The sequence below is a fragment of the Pseudophryne corroboree genome, chromosome 7, assembly GCF_028390025.1.
Source record: "Pseudophryne corroboree isolate aPseCor3 chromosome 7, aPseCor3.hap2, whole genome shotgun sequence".
In the NCBI taxonomy this organism is placed as follows: domain Eukaryota; kingdom Metazoa; phylum Chordata; class Amphibia; order Anura; family Myobatrachidae; genus Pseudophryne; species Pseudophryne corroboree.
Window position 1 is genome coordinate 20796148 of NC_086450.1, and position 20141 is coordinate 20816288.

Consider the following 20141-nt stretch of genomic DNA (forward strand, 5'->3'; position numbering starts at 1 on the left):
TAGAGCGGTAATGGTTTTACCTTGTACATGATGTCCGCTTTAAAAATAACGTCCATGGTTGGCCAGTAACCCGCACCTCTGGCCAACTCTACTTCATTACATCCAGCCCCATGGCTTGATACATCTCCCCTTGAGGGATACACTGTATTATGTGATAGACATTTAAGGAATACTCTTGAATCTGAGAGACCACTAGTACAAATCCGTTCCCCACCAACATCCGAGGGTAGATTTATTCATCTGCGGTCGGGGTTTTCAAATCCACAGGTAATCAGCTGCTTTGACCCATGGATTTAAAACTGCACCAGAAATAAATGCTAAACCGGCTTTGTTTAGAAATTATCCCAGTTACTTCCGGCGGGTGGGCCAAACTGACTGGCCGCCTCTTAAAGTGAGCTCTCCGTCCAGGCTGCTATTGTGCTCTATTTCGCCGGCTGCACTAGGACTGAGACCCTGGCTTTTTCATCAGCGGGGTCCGGAGATTCCAGGGGTAAAGTGGTGCTGCTTCCCGGCTCGCCCCTGCACTCCACTCACCGCCGGAGTCAGCACACGCTGTGTGTGGTGTATTACGGTGGCCATATTGGATCCCAGACGCGTCTGAGATCAAGCTGCTGGAGGGTGCATTGGGCCTAACTGTGCCCCACTGTGGTTACCGTGCAGGTCTAGGACTCCCTGTCTCCCTTCCACGCTCCCTACAGACTCCACTTCTCTGCCTCTGGAATGGGTGCGTGCTGTGTGCGGCGGGTGGCAGCAATTGCCTCTGCTCTCACCCGTGGATGCAGTATCTCCGTCAGGGACCCATCAGCTCAGCAGGTACTGCGCTGGTCGCTGCCTGCTCTCACCAACGGCTGTGTTCTGGGGCTGAGGGCTCTCCCTCCCTCCCTGCTCCACACAGGCTTCTTCCTGCTAAAGTGCCTGGGGACATTGTTACATTATCCTGCCTGGTTGTCTTCTGTCTTACACCAAGGGCTGTATCAAGGGGCACAGGACTCCCCCCCCCCCCCCCCCCTTCCTTTCTCTACACAGGCTTTTTATATGTCTGCAAACAGTTAATGCACCCTGCATGTCCTTTCTCTACCTCACAACAGAGGTTACAGTGTGAATTTCTGCACTCTTCTCCCTGCAAGTAACAGTGCTTTTACTACAGTTGACAGCACTCTGACAACAGTATTACACTCTTTCATTATATCATTCTCTCATTTTCCTTTTCCTTTGTATTTACGTTGTGCCATTTGTCATGGAGCGGTATGTGGCCAAAACACCACGAACGACCAAAGGTTCTCAGAACAAAAATAAAATGGCCTCTAAAGATAAAGATGCTTGTTCGGATCACTCCTTATCCCCCACATCACCCGGTCGGGGAGGCTCCATGGATACTTTGGTTACAACTGATAGATTCAGTCCGTCTTCTGTTCAGAGGGCCAAAGAAATATCGGACATTATCTCACCCCTTTTGGATGCGAAGTTAGCCCCGCTAATGGATGCCATTAACTCAATAACGCAACACACAAAACGACTCGTGGAAGTGGAGGACCACATCTCCACGTTGGAAGATAACCAATTTGAGGCTAAGTCGCAACTGCAAACGCATGACGCCAATCTTGCGGCTCTAAACGATAAAATCGAAGATTTGGAGAATCGCAATCAGCGAAACAACTTGCGCCTTATTGGCCTTTCCGGAATCGGTCCGACCCAAAGATCTACTGGAGCTGGTTTCTCGCTGACTTCCCAACACTCTGGGTCTTCCTTCTTCGCCCACATCCTATATGGTGGAAAGGGTCCTCGCATCGGCCCTGATAAACAGCCTTCACAAAACCGCACTCGGCCAGTGATTTTTAAGCTTCTGAACTACCTGGATAAGGTGAAAATCATGGAAGCCTGCTGCAAGACCTCTGGCTTCAGCTATGAGAACTCTAAACTGCTCCTTTTTCAGGACTTCTCATTTCAAGTTTCTTCACGACAGGAGTTTTCTCTGATTTTGTAAAGAACTTTTCTCCAAAAATATCCAATTTGCGCTTCTTTATCCTGCAAAACTGAGGATTTTTCATGCTGGCAAACCACATTATTTTGAAACCCCTGAAACTGCTCGGAACTTTCTAAAATCTTTATCTTCATCCTCGTCCGATTCACGTATGGATGATGCCGATTGACTGTCCTTGGTCGTATATGCTAAGACCTGTACCTTTTTTCTTTCCATGCTGTATTGTTTGTCCCTTTTACTTTTCATGGTGTTACTGTGTTAGGGGGTTTATCGTGCTATACTGTGGATACCGGGGTGGAGGGGTATTGTTTATCCATTTTCTCTGCCTATTCTCAATGTTTCCGTTTTTTCTTTTCGTAATAGTAATTTTATTATATTTAAACGTTTGGTAGAACTGTCCTACTGGGTTCCAAAAATTTTGACATGTGCCACTTGTTATATATTATTGTTGTTTTTACAAGTATTGTTGTACGATTCAGTTTTCCTGGTTATATTATGTGTCTCCTCTTGCTGTTTATTTTTAGTCCTTCCTCTGCTTGTTGGGTCAGGTGGTTGGACGCTTTATTATGGCTTCGCCTTCCATGTTCCATCAGACTAGGTATCGAATGATGTCTGTGCCTATTGCTGCTGACGTCTCAATGGATATCTCTAAGATTTCTTTTAAGTTGATCTCTTGGAACGTGGAAGGATTGAACACTCCAGTTAGGAGAAAGAAAATTCTGAGTCATCTTAAAAAGTTCCGTCCAGATGTATTACAAGAGACACACTGGCGGATCACAGACCCTAACAAAGTGAGAGACACTTGGATTAGTGATTTTAGGTGTGCCTCCTACACTACGAAAGCCCGGGGAGTGTTGCTTTTGTTTAGTAAATCATTACACTATGAGATTAGAGATGAATGGATAGATCCTGAAGGGAGGATTTTATTTTTGAAGGTAGATATTGAAGGGGAAAGGTTCACTTTAGCGTGCATTTATGCCCCTACAGGACCAAATGTATCATTTTACTCAGATCTCTTTGTTAACCTGCAGGGTTGGCTGGAAGGCACTTTAATTTTGGGGGGTGACCTGAACGTAGTTTTTGATCCATCCCTAGATGTGTCGGGTGGACCCAGACAGGCAGGATTGTGTAGATCTGCCCCATCCACATATCACTGTTACTAGACTCACTACAATTATTAGATCCATATCCTGACTCTCGAGAATACTCCTTTTTCTCCCATCCACATAAATAATTTTCCAGATTAGACTAATGGTTGATTTCCGGTTCATTGATTCATAGAGTTGAAGACTCGACTATAGCTAGTATTCTTTTATCTGACCACGCCCACATCACCCTTACACTTAACCTGACAGCACCCCGCACATACTCCCATAATTGGCGCTTTCCGTATTTCGTAGCCTCCTCTGAAGACTTTAAACACAATCTTTTTTTAACTATGCCCATGACAATAGTGTTCATTCTGATGACATAAATCTTTTTTGGCAGGCTTCGAAACCGGTCCTTTGGGGCCACATCTTATCTTATGTCGCCACTAGGAAAAAACAATATCAGGAACGATTATCTCACGTGACCCGAACAGTCACCTCGTCCTACTCTCAAATGCTAGCTGACCCTTCCGAAACTAACAGATTGTTATACAAAGATGCCAGCACCCTCTGTGCTGAGCAGGCTAAATTGTTTCTGTCATTTCAATCTAATAAATATTTTCACTGGGACAACCGTCCTGGAAAACTATTGGCAAACTTAGTGAAAGCCTCTTCGGCCCCTAAACATATTTCATCTATTCGAACCACTCAGGGAACGTTGACACTAACCCAAGATAAGATTAGTTAAGTTTTTCTTACATTTTTTGAACGTCTGTATACTGTGCCTCCTGACCACCTGGTTACAGGTATGGACTTTTTAGTTCAAGCTGACCTTCCCAGTCTTTCAGAAGCTGATAGAGAAATTCTTAGTTCTTCCATCACAGATGCAGAACTGGAAGCCGTTATTAAATCCCTACCCAATGGGAAAACCCCGGGCCCAAATGGCCTATCTGCTGCATATTACAAACTTCTATCTCCACACCTAAAAGAACATCTTTCTAAACTCTATAATTCTATCCTTACAGGTCATTCGACCCCACCTGATTTTAATACAGCCAGGGTTATAGTCCTCCCTAAACCTAATAAAGATCCCACTTTGGTTTCCTCTTATAGACCAATTTCCCTTTTTAAACCAGGATTTTAAGATTTTCCCAAAAATGATTGCTTCCCGTCTCCGGTTCTGCCCAAACTGTTGCACCCTGCCCAGACAGGTTTCCTGTGTAATAGACATTCAGTTCACAATGTCCGCTCCTTATTGGCGGCTATGATTAAAACGCACAGCTCTCTGGAGACGGGTAACATAGTTCACAGTTGTTATGCCAACAAGGCCTTTGATAGGGTCTCATGGGCTCACATTGATAGAATCCTTCAACATCAGTAATTTAGCCTAGACTTCTTACATGTGTTCCATACTCTCTATTAACAACCCTTAGCTTTTTTGACGATTAATGCCCACAATACCCTTATCTCTGCTTCTGTTCAACGTGGCGTTAGACCCCCTATTTCGACATTTTCTGAAACAAGACAGATGGCATGGTATTAAATTGGCCCATATGGAACTTAAGTTTTCGGCATTCACTGATAATATCCTGCTCTATTTTAGTAATCCCCACACGGCACTACTACACTTGCTATCCATTTTGAATTCCTGAATTAGTATCGGGTTTTAAAATTAATCATTCAAAAACGGAAGCCTTGGCTTTCTTTTCTTCTGCCAAATCAGGTTGGGATGCCTCCTTTCCATTAAACTGGGCAACTGACGATTTTATCACCTACTTAGGTATCAAAATCCTTAGTCATCCTTAGTCATCCTTCAAAGTTGTACACCTTAAAAAACTTCTCTTCTCTACTAACTCGAACATATACGGATTTTTCGAAATGGGCCCATCTAACTTTCACATACACTGGCCGTTTTCATTTTTATAAAATGATTAGCTTCCCATGTTTCTTATATGTATTGCAAATGCTTCCGTTAAACCCCGCCCAAAAGTACATTCGCCCACTTGGATAAGGCATTAACTAAATTTATCTGGGCAGGTAAACGTCCAAGGTTTTCATTGTTCAAGCTACGTCAACCAAGGACCCGGGGTGGCCTTAATCTACCATGTCTGCGCACTTATGCAATGGCAGCCAATTACAGAATCGCTTTGGACTGGATTAATGGACGCAACATCTATGCTAATCTACAAGTAGAATAAACTTTTGCACCAAACTGGAATCTAGTATCCCTTTTACACACCGCACCACACTCCATGCCTGACTTCATAAACGACAATGTTCTATTATCATCTCCGTATATAGCATGGAGGACGATACGTTCTAAAATGAAATTGTCACGACAAGCCTCTTTATTCTTACCTCTTTGGGGCAATCCCGCCTTTGAACCACATACCGCCTCACGGATATTCCACACATGGTATAAGGGGGCCTCAAATATATTCATAATTTCTTAAATAAGGAAGATTTAGTCCTGCTCACGGTCACTCAGCTAATGGGACGTTTTCCTGCTTTGGTGATCCCCTTCTTTCCCTACTTACAGGCATATAGTTATATACAGAGGGTTCTGGCCACTCTGACCGTGACTGATGGCACCAACATTTTAGATGGAACATTACGCCATAATCCGGGTGGCCATTTCTCCACTGTTTTTATACCCAGCCACTCACTACCCTTGCTTGATTTGGACTCAGGAGTTGTGGGTTTATTGCGTTGGAAACTTGAGTTTCCAGACCTCACATTGAAGTCCATTCTGGATGCTACTATATCTTTAGATAAAGCATTAGTGTCAACATCATACACGGAGATTCATCAGAAAATATTGCATAGGGCCTATGTTACACCTAAACTGAAGTTTCTTATAAGGACTGCCCCTACGTCCATATGTTTAAAATGTGGCTCACCAGAAGCTGATATCGTTCACTGCCTATGGTCTTGCCCGAAGGTACAGGCCCTGTGGCACGCACTTCAAATGTATATCACAAATGATTTGAAAATTCAATTCTCAATAGATAAAACCTGGGATTTTTGGGGCATTTATCCTAAATCTTCCCCCTCTATATTGTCTGAAGGGAACCGTATTTTATTGGTCAAATTGGCTGCTGCCATAAAAAAAAATATCCTCTCCCAATGGATTTCTCCGGACAAATACCACACTTCACAAAGAAAAGCTGACTGAGAAACACTTTGACGTATGGCTTCCATATGTCCACACTTTATCCCCGTTACTTAAAGAGGCTTTACGGAGGTGTTTCCAGACTACTAAAGGGTACAATTTAGAAGTCCTTGATTCCTGTGCCCCGTTCTGACTCGGCCCTGCCTAAGAATGTGTCTTCATGTACCCAATGGTGTATTTTACTTATCTTGTGTCTGTTCTCTTTGGTTTATATTACTTTGTATATGCTCTTGACTCTTATATGATGGCTGTTCTTTGTTTTGTTTGATGTAAGGTACCGATGATCCATTTGGTTTTTGCGAGATATACCTGACCTCTATATATGTATTGCCTGTTTTTGATTTTACCTGTAAATAAAAACTTTAAAAAAAAAAATGTATCCCAGTTGCCGTTTTAAATCCATCGGTCAAAGCCACCTATCATTGGATGGTATTGAAAACCTGACCAACGGCTAACAAATCTACCCCCTTAGACAAGATATATAAATGACCTCATATGTACAGTATCTTGACTAGATTAAATATATGGCTTTGTTTTACAAATTTGCTGTACTTCTCTTGAATTAGTACAATATGTAGAAATAGTTGTTATTTCTAGATAGTTTTTAAGATAGTACAGTTGTGTCAGCAAATGTAATGGCTTTGTTATCTAGAAACGCAATACATGTTTCATTTATTGTGATGGAAAATAATGAATAGCAGATGTATGAAAATGATCCACTCTCTCCTGACTATTTTTTTCCACAATTTTTACAAAAAAAAAAATTAGGAATACTTTTTTACCTGCCAACAAAATAGTAAGTAATTATTATTTTGGGATATGGTACAACAAAATCTTACTTACATCTGTGATCTGTATTATTTGCACAGAGTTTGGCTAATCGTATGTGTGGTTTCCTTTATGTAGAATAGATTATAGGAGTCTGTATGTCTGCTCTTGAAAACATTTATTTTAGCCACAGATAACTTCCGTTGTCGATCTCATGGTACTTACAGACACCCTTTTAATTCATATGGCTTATTGGAAATACTCCAATACTTAAGGAAGTTTAAACAGAGCATAGCCATTCACAATTTTACTAAGCAATGGGGTAAATATAATAGCCTGCGACTTGCAGGCATTAGCGAGATCCCGGTGAGTCTCCCCAATGATTTAAAGGGGCAATTATTGAAGGCAAAATCAGGTTGATTTTGCCTTTAAAGAAATCATTTTGGGCCCCTTAATTAATATTAATATTGGACCCCTTAATTGATATTAATTAATGATTGATGCACCAATTATATTGCACAAAATCACTTAAAAAACTATGCTATAAATTGAGAATTTGCTTCTTTTATAAATATATATTAACAATGAAAAGTTGGTGCTATCTAGTTCATTGTCGTAAATGACTGGTAATTTGGTGAGTGGGTGGAACATGTGATTCATGACTAAAGAAGAAAAAAACTATATAATGCAACCAAAAGTTTGGGATTTAAAAATATTTTTTATATTGTAATTCAAATATCTTGTTCGGTGGTGATGATGATGTTGATGATGATTCGTTGTGTTATTATTTCCAAACCTTTATCATTTTGTTTTAATAGTAGACTTACATTTGTTACCTTCATTTTACAATAGTTTTATACTTCAATTTTTTCTTTCTATTGCATACAGTATAGCATCACACGACTGTGAGACAAACTGATAAACTTTTGTTGTGCTTACCCAGAAAACGTTACCGTTACGTTGTTATTGAGTGGTTTTTGTAGGTTGGGAAATAAGTGCATGCTCTCTTTCACCCCCTTTGCAGTAGGCTGCTCTACATGGTATACAGTATGTTGTCATTATAGAATTGATCGGGAATATCAAGTTAATCTATGATAAATGCATTACAGTGGAGTCACTTTGGTGGGTGATACCCAGTGCTGCAAAGCCACGCCCTTGTTTGAGATCTTTTTATGGGTGTGCCCCGTGTCATGCCCCAGTTATCACGGAGCACTGGCAGACACCACTCTCCCCCTGGCAGAATGTAGATGGCACGCCATCACTGCTCTTTTGGCGTCACCCCTTTGGATGGTGTCATCTGGTGCGGCACTGCACCCCCTCTGTGTTGCCATGGGTTAATTACAGTACCTTCATTTGTTTACTCTAAAAAATGTAATTTTATGGTTAGCATAAAAGCAAAAATGATTATTATTACTTAAATAAGAGGTCCTAAGAGTTTTCAAAAAATAACCATGTTAGGATCCCCTTTTAGACACATTTTAAAATGTAAAGTCAGTTTTTGTGCGGTTGGGGCCTGCTGTTACTATCTGTATAGCAAATTCCCAAACCACATTCTAATAAATGTCCTCTCTGTGGAAAAGTACAGTATCCAGTAATGCTGATTATTCATTATCACGCGACGACTTGATCTAATAATGTGTTTCTGAAATGTTCCAGGCAATACGCTTGATGACCTGAGTCAGGGGCTCTGAGTGTATCGGCTGGAGGCCATTTTGTTTTCCTCTGTGGTTTAGGCCAGACATGACACACAGTGTTTCCTACATTTGTTCTGGATTATGTTCAGAGTTTGGCTCTCACTTAAAATAAAACCCACACTATCATTGTGTCATGGGTTTGGGTTTGGCTTTGCATTGTTGTCTGTTTCTAATTCAAACAAAAAGGTATGGCTTGTCGTACAGGAGGCTTCACCACGCCGGGTTATGCATCAGTGGCCTGCCAGATCCAGCAGTCTATGAAAGCATTATATTCACAATCTGGTACTTCAGCAAATCGTGCCTTAGCTAGAAGAAAAGGATTTCCAAAAATTAGCAAGGCCGGTGTTCAGTTTCCCATTGTTTGTAGAACTACAAATAAACACACTAGTTTAATACATGAATGGCTGATTTCAGGAATTCAGCTGGAAAAGAGACTTGCTGGTATTAACAGGATACAATTTTGGAACACTCTAATTTTACCATTGTAAAGGGTCTATTCATGAAGTAGTGAAAAAGTGTGGAGAAGTGAGCCTGTGGAGAAGCTGCTTATGGCAACCAATCAGCTGCTCCGTACAATTGTATAGTATGCAAATGACAAATGTTACTTCAATACTGATTGGTTGCCATGGGCAACTTCTTCACTGGCTCACTTCTCCACTTTTTTCACTGTTTCATGAATAGAAGCCTAATTCCCTTTCTTTAATATTTGTCCCCCTAGCCAGTTTACATATGTGGCTCCGAATCAATATATATATATATATATATATATACTGTGACATCCCTAAACTACAAGGGGTCCAATGACAATTCTACGTGTGACAGATTTTTTTCTACATATGTCATTTCCAGAACCTTTTCTAATCTACTCTACTCAATTATCTAGTTTTTGCTTCTTTGCTGTCTAGCTTGTCTTTATTTCCTGTGATTCCTCTACAGCTGCTGCACATAAGGCCCAGTCATGAACAAAGTATGGCTGAGAGATCCTCTACGTTTTTCTGGTGTAATAATGAAGCTTCGGTTCCGTGTTTAGATATCTGCTCTATAGCTTTCACCCCCATGAGTTCTCCTGACTCTAGACTACCGACAGGACTACATCTAACGCCTCCACCTTCCAAAAACACTCATCCAAAATCTGACAGTGGATGCAGCATCCCGAGGCCTCGTGTAATTCTGAGCTCTTCGCATCATTTCTCCATCTGTGCAATGTCGTTTTGTGCGCTGCTTGCATGTTGTTATAGAATTGCTCAATTCAGTGCTGCCGTCAGTTGTGCATTCACCAACATACAGTACAATCAGTGTGGTCTTTATGCAGATTTTTAACATGCAGCGTATTTTAAAAATACAAACACGTAAATATAGTTATTTAATGTGCTTATAAGTAGTACTCTGCATTTGATTCAAATATTAGCCTAATTTGTGGTTACATGAGTAAAGAAATATGGGCTCTTAGTACCCTTTTATGAACAGATTTCCTGAGTCTCAGTATGTGTGACCAGGGCTGGCATCAGAGGGGCACTGGGGGTACGGCTGTCCCGGGCCCGGCCTCTCTGACAGACAAGGAAGGGCTTGAGCAGCTCATGTCGCCGTCTCCCGGCGCCGCCCGTCCCCTTTCGTCCGCACTCCGCCACCCTCTGTTGAAAACGTCCTTCCCAAAACATCTGCCGCCTCAGAGGAGTCAATTATTAAAGATACTAGAGGAGCCTCCTCCAGTATCTTTAATAACTCTGCTCTGAGCCAGCAGCCATTTTGGGAGGGACGTATTTAATACAAGCATGCAGGCACCAACAGAGGCTGGACCTGCATCAGGGGCTGAGTGGCTAAATCCCCTGACAACGAGCAGAACCCCTGACAATGAGCAGAACCCCTGACAACGAGCAGGTACCTGCAGCATTAATGTGGGGACATAATATGGTGTAAGGGGCATTACTGTAGAGACTTAATATGGAAAGCGGTTAAGATTCCGCCGCTCGGGATCCTGGCGATTAGATTACCGAAGCCAGAATCCCGACAAGGGGTACAATGATGACGCTGGATTACCGGCAAGACAGGCTATTCTCCCTCTGTGGGTGTCCACAGAGGCGAGCCCGCAAGGGGCTTTTGAGCACTCGCCCCGCTGCCGACATACTACTAACTGGGATGCCGCTGTCGGTGTGCTGACGTCCGGCATCCCGGTCAGCGGTAATTCATACTGAACCCTTTAAAATGGTGCAAGGGGCATAATATGGTGTTGCTCCAAAAGTGCATAGTATTTTTAAAAAAATAATATATATATATATATATATATATATATATATATATTTGGGATCGGTATGAAATACCTCCAATCAAAATCCCGACTGTCGAAATCACGACAGCAATTGACCGATGGACAAAACACCGACATTTAAAATACCGACAAGGTCAAAATACCAACATGTAAAATGCAGACAGGTCAAAATACCGACATGCGTTTTTCATTGTTTTTTGTGTGTATGTCGAACTTTGTCGACATGGACACCATATAAGTGTACCACGTCCCCTCGCATGGCTCGCTGCGCGCGGCACACTATTATATTCCCCTCCAGGTCCACTGGGATGGTAAATTATGAATAAGTCGGTTTCAATTAAAAAAAATCATGTAAAACTCATGTCGGCATTTTACATGTCGGTATTTTGACCTTGTCGGTATTTTGTCCATGTTGGGATTGTGACCTTGTCGGGATTTTGACCGTCGGTCAATTGCTGTCGGGAATTCGACCGTCGGGATTTTGATTGGAGGTAAATTGACTGCATCCCATATTTTTTTATTTTATTTCAGGGGGCCTATTTTGTCAGTCCAGGGCCCCACAATTTCTGATGGTCGCCCTGTGTGTGACTCAGGAAATCTGCAGCAGTCTTAATTCACAATTTGTGTCAATTCTACTTGAAATGGGAATGTCAGCGCCAGAACAAATATATAGTTATACACCAAAACAGGTATAAAAAACCCACAGGTACAATGCTATCTGTGCATCAGAAACATATGCAATGGTGCCATCAGTAGATTAATTACAAGGCTGCAATTCTTGACCACAGCACATGGTAATACTTCATAAAAGCCATCTCTCCTTATAGTCAGCCTGGTCTCGGATGTTACCCTATTGAGTACTCTTATAGTGGTTGAATGGTTGTGAACTTTCACTAACAGATGGAAGCCCCAATTCCATTTGCTGATCAGGCAGTTCCCATGTTACATGGCTCGTCTATACAACAGAACGACCCATTCCATCTAGGAGCTATGTGTCTGCTCCTGAACTTTGGTTTTCCAGCTGGACTGGCTTTTTGGTTGAGAATTGATGGGAAGTGCTTGGTTATATGAACCTGAGAATTGAGACAAGGTTACTGTAGGTACATTCAGTCAAGGTCATTGGTAAGATTGGGAGCAGACGTATTCCCGCCTTGGTAAGGGTGGCTGGCATTTGTGCTAGTTTCTGTCCAATTTAATTTAAATAACAAATACTGTAATTCCGTTATGCTGCGGGATCGGGGATGAATAAAATAGCGCTGCATGCCGCATCCCGTGTTCATGGTCCCACGTAATGTGGTGTAAAGCTGTAAAAATACTAAATATCCCCATGACCTTATGGGGGCCTGTCCTACACACATGATCCTTCGTTGGGTTAGTGTAATAATAAAGGCACCCATTACACTTGGAAGGCTGTCCCCATCCTCTGATGAGATCCAATCATCTTTCCAGGTGGCAACGTGGGGTAGAGGAGTCACAAGATGCCTCCAGACTACTGCAGGGTTATACCCATCCTATTTATAGCTGTTAGGGCTGGGCAAATACATGTCCTCCTTACTAGTGATAGGGGCTCCATTTGCACCCCTGGAAGTGGCAAGATGTATGACAGAGAATGTGCCCCAGAAGGGAAGTCTCTAGATGCCTCCAGTCTACAGCAGGGTTATTATTACTCATTTATAGCTGCTGGGTGGTAAAATAAATTTGTCTCCCATGCTAGTGATTGGGTCTCCATTTGTACCCCTGGAAGGGGCAGGATGTATGACAGAGAATGTGACCCAGCCTAGGTCAAGTGACCTACTCTCCCTATGTCGGTGTCCAACCGAATGCTTGGAGCGTGATCCATTCCTCTGTAGTGCTAGCTGGTAGTAGTATTATTATTATTGTTTTGCCCATTATCCATGCCATGGCAAGGTAGGTAGTCCTAGGTAAGCTGGCTCTCCAACAGATATAGATCTTCTCTGATCCCTCTTCACCACCTCAGACCTCCTTGCCTTATGAAGGAGTGGGGCTCCGGGAACAAACGCCGTCTGAGTTTGCTGAATATTAGGTGGCCTCAACGGTCCCTTAAAGGGCTTGTTACTTAAGACATGGCCATAAGGGATGATAAATAGGCCCCTTCATGTCTGATCTAATAGTATAAATCCACTGTAATACTTTATAATAGTTTACTCTTCATAAAGGAAAACCCACATTAACGTTCAATTTTATTTCCAATATTTAGCAACATGTATGTGTGTGTTTCAGAACAGGTGTACTTTTAGAGCTTTCGAGCTCTATTCCCTACCATATTGGCACATGCTACAGTGAATTTAAAAACCCATGCAAACATATAGAGAACATACAAACTCAACACAGATAGAGCCTTGGTGGTAACTGTAATAGAATGCGCAAAGTCAGAGGTGCAGGAGTCTGTGCAAGAATGGCCATATTTTTAAAGCGGCAATCATTTACAACCTTGTAAATATGGGCATTCTCACAGTAACTCCCGCACCTCCGGACTCGGGTAGTAGATCTACAGTCATTAGGTTGATCCCATATGGTCAACGTGAAAGGTCGACACTGGAAAAAGTTGACATGGATCAAGGTTGACATGGTCAAAAGGTGGACATGACAATTGTCGACACTTTTTTTTTTTTTTTTTTTTTGCATTTTTGAGGCAGGCTAATATGGATTGTTTTTCCATCTGGGACCACCATTTGTAGAAACGCGTTCCCCCCTCGCCATGCTTCGGGCACGGCGTCTCGCTCCACTTAGTTTCGCTCGAGACAAAGTTAATAAGGGTTATGATTTGTGACATGGATAGTCAAGGATGAAAAAAGTCCAAAAACATGAAAAAGCAAAAAACACGTTGCCCATATGTGCTTCGACCCATTGCCATGTTGATCATTTGAACCTGTCGACCTTTTCCAGTGTTGACCATTCATATGTCAACCTTTTGTCCATGTCCACCTGATGCATGTCGACCATATGATGTCGACCTAGGCATTGTAGATCTAAAGTATAGTCCGGATCCCGGATTCTCGCACCCTATTACAGTTAACCCGTGGTTGGAATTTAATCCACGACGTCTCCCCTATGAGATAGCAGTGCTGGCCACTGTGCAACTGTGCTTTTGCTGCTGAGCTGTCAGGGAGGGCCAAGAGCAGCAGCGCATGGTGCAGTGTACCGGTGCGATTGTATAATGGTTGCGCAATGTCATGCAGTTCCTCACCGGAGTCACTATGTGGTGCTGTATGTGTGCTCTTTGTGTGGGCTGTGTGATGCATTTGCATGATGGGTGTCACTTGTATTAGTGTGGTACAGTCGTGTAATATTTGGCTGATTATTTTAGGCTGGCAGTGTGACACCGAAATCTCCCTCCACGGATATCTTCGACATGGTACCCTTTACCTCAATTTCCCCCGAGTCTACCACGCCTACGCGGAATGGTACGCAGCCGCCACCGGTCCCCAACAGGTCAGCTGAGACAAGTAAGTTTCTGTGATTGACCTAATATTGTCTATGACATCTGGTGAGTGTGTAATTGACATATTGGGGATCATTCTGAGTCGGATAGATCTGCGCATACTTACCTCTTACTTACCTTCTGTCAGAGAAGTTGCAGAAGATTTCTGATTTTTCAAGTTGTCCCCCACCCTCCAGGAAGAGTGGGTACTCCTTCTGGATCCCGCACACTTACTAGTGAAGCGGGCAGTATAGGGAGATAATGCCGGTTATTGCGGTCCGTATGGAAGGGGTGGGGCTAAAATGATGGAAGTTGAGGTAATTTTAGCCCAGCCGCTTTCTCGAGGACCTGCAGTTCACGGCATTTACCGTGATGGGGGTGGGGCCTATTGACCTACAAGTCTGGCCCCACCACCCCAAGTGTCTGGCTGTTTCTCCTCTGCAGGCATCTCCCAGTAAGAAGTATTCTATACCAGGCAAGTATGACTTGCCTACTATCTCGGAAGAGCCAGGACGCTCGTGAAATGAAGTGGGCACTACAGGCGGCCAATGACGCGGTTTGCATTCAAATCATTTTATCGTTGCCCCACACCCTGATTCACAATGCCGAGAACACAAACACAGAACATGTGTGTTTGCCAACATCTAGGGTCTATTTACTAAGCAGTGGAGAGAGATAAGATACCAGCCAATCAGCTCCTAACTCCATGTTGCAGGCTGTGTTTTAGGAGCTGGTTGGTTGGTACTTTATCTCTGTTCGATTTTAATATCACAGTTAGAATATTTGCAGTAAGCAGGTACTTTTATGTGTGTTTGCATATTATTTCATGCACTGCAATCTTATAAACTAAAGTTCTGTATAGCATAGACCACAGGTTCTCATACTCTGTCCTCAGGACCCCACACGGTTCATGTTTTACAGGTCACCTGTAGATTTTTAAAATGTGACAGTTGGTGATACACAGAGCAGCTGCCGGGTGACATGGAAAACGTGAACCGTGTGGGGTCCTGAGGACCGAGTTTGAGAGCCACTGGCATAGACTATTATTATAGAACTTCGGTTAACGGGAGGGAGTGTGCATGTGAGTGGTTATTACTAGAGCATTACGTACAGTGAGCGATCGCCAACGACTGGTCGTCCATTTATACCGTTAGCTAACTTGCCATGAAGCCTAAATCCTTTGTGTAAGACTAACAAATCCTCTTTAACCCATTGGGTTACGTCAGATAAAGACAGGAGGCTGGTAGTGAACTACAGTTTTATCCAATACACTACAGAAAATATGCAGTGAAATACAATAAATCATTATAAATAAACAGCTCATATATTCATTATAAAGTGGGCACTGACTTTTTTTTTTAAATAGAAAGGGGGTAGTAAAACGAGTTCTAAATAGTGTACACAAAATAATTTATTAATTGAAAGAGTTCATTAAACATTTTTAGTAACAGAAAGGGGACATTAAGTTATTTATTATTGGCAAGGGGCATTGAGTTTATTTGCTGGATTCCTGGTGTGTTGGGGGGCGTCACATGACTCGCATAGCTACATACAAGAGCGGTGATTTTTAGGCAGGGAGGTAGCCTATAACTCACATCCCTCGTTATGCCACCCCCATGCCCACAGGTTGCCATGGTCCCTGTGTTGGGGGTATGATCACATTATTTACATTTCAGTCACTGTTCACACTTATCCTTATATTTTGTATCTTTTAGAAAAAGATCTATTTGGAGCAGAACCGTTTGACCCGTTTTGCTGTGCAGTGGGGGATTTTACACCTGACATACAGTCCAAACTTGACGAGATGCAGGTAAGTCGGCTTAATGGTGCTATAATAAGAATATTGTACGGAGATATCTGCCAATGTGTAGAATGGATGTTTCTCATAATCAATGTATTGCGCATCACGGATGCATATAAGGGAGGGGTTAATCTAGACAAGAAAAACACAAGACACAAATTCCCTCAGCACACTGCAATGGGACAGCAGAGACATGCATCCTACGGGATAATACTAATGCAGAGATCACATGTCCAAACATATGATAAGCCACCAGCCACGTCAAGGCGTCTCTGCTCAGGTGCTCCTGCACTACATGATAATAGCCCCACTTTGGGTCATATATTCATGTTTTTCTAAACTGAGAGCCAAGTCGCCTGGAGGCACCCCAGGATCCTCCAATATGGCACTACAAGGATCAGCATACCCTCCAACTACTAATCTCATACATGCCTCTCAGAACAGTGATCACACAGTGATATACTAATGCTCCTTTCACGCTGCACAAATAACCCGGTATCAACACAGTATATTGCCGGGTCGACACGGGTCGCTGCAGGTGTGAAAGGGCCCTTGGCTAATTCCCGGGTCGCCTGACCTGGTAATTCAACCCGGGAATAAAGCAGTGTTGTTCCCGGGTTGAATACTGGGTCAGTGGCAGTGTGAACGGGTTGCCGCTATGGCAACCCGACCCGACATATTACCAGGACAGGGAGCCAGTTGTTAGTCAAATGCTGGGTCCCACCCGGTAGAGACCCGTTTCCAGTTACCGGGTGGGACCCCGGCATTTGCGATGTGAAAGGGGAATAATTTAGATGTAATTTGACATGACATTGAGGCATTTTTATTAATCATCTGGAATTAGTTCCGAAATTATAATTTCTTATTGTCGCTTATCGCAGCAGTGAGAAATTATGTCTCACTGGGAGGGATGTAACAAAAATAACATGCAGGGATAGGAGCCCGTCACTATGATGCGTTAAAAGTGAAGCGATCGCTAGCACGAGCAGACGCTTCCGAGAAGCGATCTTATGGAAAGCCCATAGGCTACAATGGCTAATGCCATCTGAAGATGTTCCGGACACCTACAGAGCTGCGTCTGTGATATGAAATGGGTTGTCGCAGCAAATATCTCCAATATCTGCTGCGGTACCCCCGCTGTACGTACTTCCAAATGATGCTCTATATTTGTAGGTGACCCCCCCGAAAGTGTTGGGGAACCCGCAAATATATTTTGATAAATATGCCTCAATGTGTTTTATGGGCCTATTTCAAGGTTGATTGCAAAACAACATTTCTCTGACGTCCTAGTGGATGCTGGGAACTCCGAAAGGACCATGGGGAATAGCGGCTCCGCAGGAGACTGGGCCCAAAAGTAAAAGCTTTAGGACTAGCTGGTGTGCACTGGCTCCTCCCCCTATGACCCTCCTCCAAGCCTCAGTTAGTTAGATTTTTGTGCCCGAACGAGAAGGGTGCAATCTAGGTGGCTCTCCTGAGCTGCTTAGAGTAAAAGTTTAAATTAGGTTTTTTTATTTTCAGTGAGTCCTGCTGGCAACAGGCTCACTGCATCGAGGGACTAAGGGGAGAAGAAGCGAACTCACCTGCGTGCAGAGTGGATTGGGCTTCTTAGGCTACTGGACATTAGCTCCAGAGGGACGATCACAGGCCCAGCCATGGATGGGTCCCAGAGCCGCGCCGCCGTCCCCCTTACAGAGCCAGAAGAGCAGAAGAGGTCCGGAAAATCGGCGGCAGAAGACGTCCTGTCTTCAATAAGGTAGCGCACAGCACCGCAGCTGTGCGCCATTGCTCTCAGCACACTTCACACTCCGGTCACTGAGGGTGCAGGGCGCTGGGGGGGGGGCGCCCTGAGACGCAATAAAAATACCTTAGATGGCAAAAAATACATCACATATAGCTCCTGGGCTATATGGATGCATTTAACCCCTGCCAGTTTTTACTTAAAAAAGCGGGAGAAAGGCCGCCGAGAAGGGGGCGGAGCCTATCTCCTCAGCACACTGGCGCCATTTTCCCTCACAGCTCCGTTGGAGGGAAGCTCCCTGACTCTCCCCTGCAGTCCTGCACTACAGAAACAGGGTAAAACAAGAGAGGGGGGGCACTAATTTGGCAGATAAATCAATACAGCAGCTATATAAGGGAAAAACACTTATATAATGTTATCCCTGTATATATATATAGCGCTCTGGTGTGTGCTGGCAAACTCTCCCTCTGTCTCCCCAAAGGGCTAGTGGGGTCCTGTCCTCTATCAGCATTCCCTGTGTGTGTGCTGTGTGTCGGTACGTTGTGTCGACATGTATGAGGAGGAAAATGGTATGGAGGCGGAGCAATTGCCTGTAATAGTGATGTCACCCCCTAGGGAGTCGACACCTGACTGGATGGTCTTATGGAAGGAATTACGTGATAGCGTCAGCACTTTACAAAAGACTGTTGACGACATGAGACAGCCGGCAAATCAGTTATTACCTGTACAGGCGTCTCAAACACCGTCGGGGGCTCTAAAGCGCCCGTTACCTCAGATGGTCGACACAGACCCAGACACGGACACTGACTCCAGTGTCGACGGTGAGGAAACAAACGTATTTTCCAGTAGGGCCACACGTTACATGATCACGGCAATGAAGGAGGTTTTGAACATTTCTGATACTACAAGTACCACAAAAAAGGGTATTATGTGGGGTGTGAAAAAACTACCCGTAGTTTCTCTATCGTCCTAGTGGATGCTGGGGTTCCTGAAAGGACCATGGGGAATAGCGGCTCCGCAGGAGACAGGGCACAAAAAGTAAAGCTTTACGATCAGGTGGTGTGTACTGGCTCCTCCCCCTATGACCCTCCTCCAAGCCTCAGTTAGATTTTTGTGCCCGGCCGAGAAGGGTGCAATCTAGGTGGCTCTCCTAAAGAGCTGCTTAGAAAAGTTTAGCTTAGGTTTTTTATTTTACAGTGAGTCCTGCTGGCAACAGGATCACTGCAACGAGGGACTTAGGGGAGAAGAAGTGAACTCACCTGCGTGCAGGATGGATTGGCTTCTTTGGCTACTGGACATTAGCTCCAGAGGGACGATCACAGGTACAGCCTGGATGGTCACCGGAGCCTCGCCGCCGGCCCCCTTGCAGATGCTGAAACGAGAAGAAGGTCCAGAATCGGCGGCAGAAGACTCCTCAGTCTTCTTAAGGTAGCGCACAGCACTGCAGCTGTGCGCCATTTCCTCTCAGCACACTTCACACGGCAGTCACTGAGGGTGCAGGGCGCTGGGAGGGGGGCGCCCTGGGAGGCAATGTAAACCTATTTTTTGGCAAAAAAATACCTCACATATAGCCTCCGGGGGCTATATGGAGATATTTAACCCCTGCCAGAATCCGTTAAAGAGCGGGAGACGAGCCCGCCGAAAAAGGGGCGGGGCCTATCTCCTCAGCACACAGCGCCATTTTCCTCACACAGCTCCGCTGGTCAGGAAGGCTCCCAGGCTCTCCCCTGCACTGCACTACAGAAACAGGGTAAAACAAGAGAGGGGGGGCAAAATTGTGGCAAAAATATATATATTAAAGCAGCTATACAGGGAGCACTTATTATAAGGCTATCCCTGTCATATATAGCGCTTTTGGTGTGTGCTGGCAAACTCTCCCTCTGTCTCCCCAAAGGGCTAGTGGGGTCCTGTCTTCTTTAAGAGCATTCCCTGTGTGTCTGCTGTGTGTCGGTACGTGTGTGTCGACATGTATGAGGACGATATTGGTGTGGAGGCGGAGCAATTGCCAAATATGGGGATGTCACCCCCTAGGGAGTCGACACCAGAATGGATGGCTTTATTTATGGAATTACGGGATAGTGTCAACACGCTAAAGCAGTCGTTTGACGACATGAGACGGCCGGACAATCAATTAGCACCTGTCCAGGCGCCTCAAACACCGTCAGGGGCTGTAAAACGCCCGTTACCTCAG

At 44.0% G+C, this 20141-nt stretch overlaps 1 protein-coding gene across 7 annotated transcripts in view; it reads left to right on the top strand.

The window, feature by feature from the left end:
- GULP1 (GULP PTB domain containing engulfment adaptor 1) overlaps window positions 1-20141 on the top strand; it is a 498186-nt gene that overhangs the window by 430834 nt on the left and 47211 nt on the right. For 4 of the 7 annotated variants that reach the window (XM_063932726.1, XM_063932725.1, XM_063932723.1 and 1 more), the window contains 3 exons: window positions 9640-9867; window positions 14298-14436; window positions 16127-16221. In XM_063932726.1, coding sequence (XP_063788796.1) covers window positions 9640-9867; window positions 14298-14436; window positions 16127-16221 — 462 coding nt within the window. The remainder of the gene's footprint in view (window positions 1-9639; window positions 9868-14297; window positions 14437-16126; window positions 16222-20141) is intronic. The other 3 variants (XM_063932728.1, XM_063932729.1, XM_063932727.1) reach the window with 1 other exon arrangement.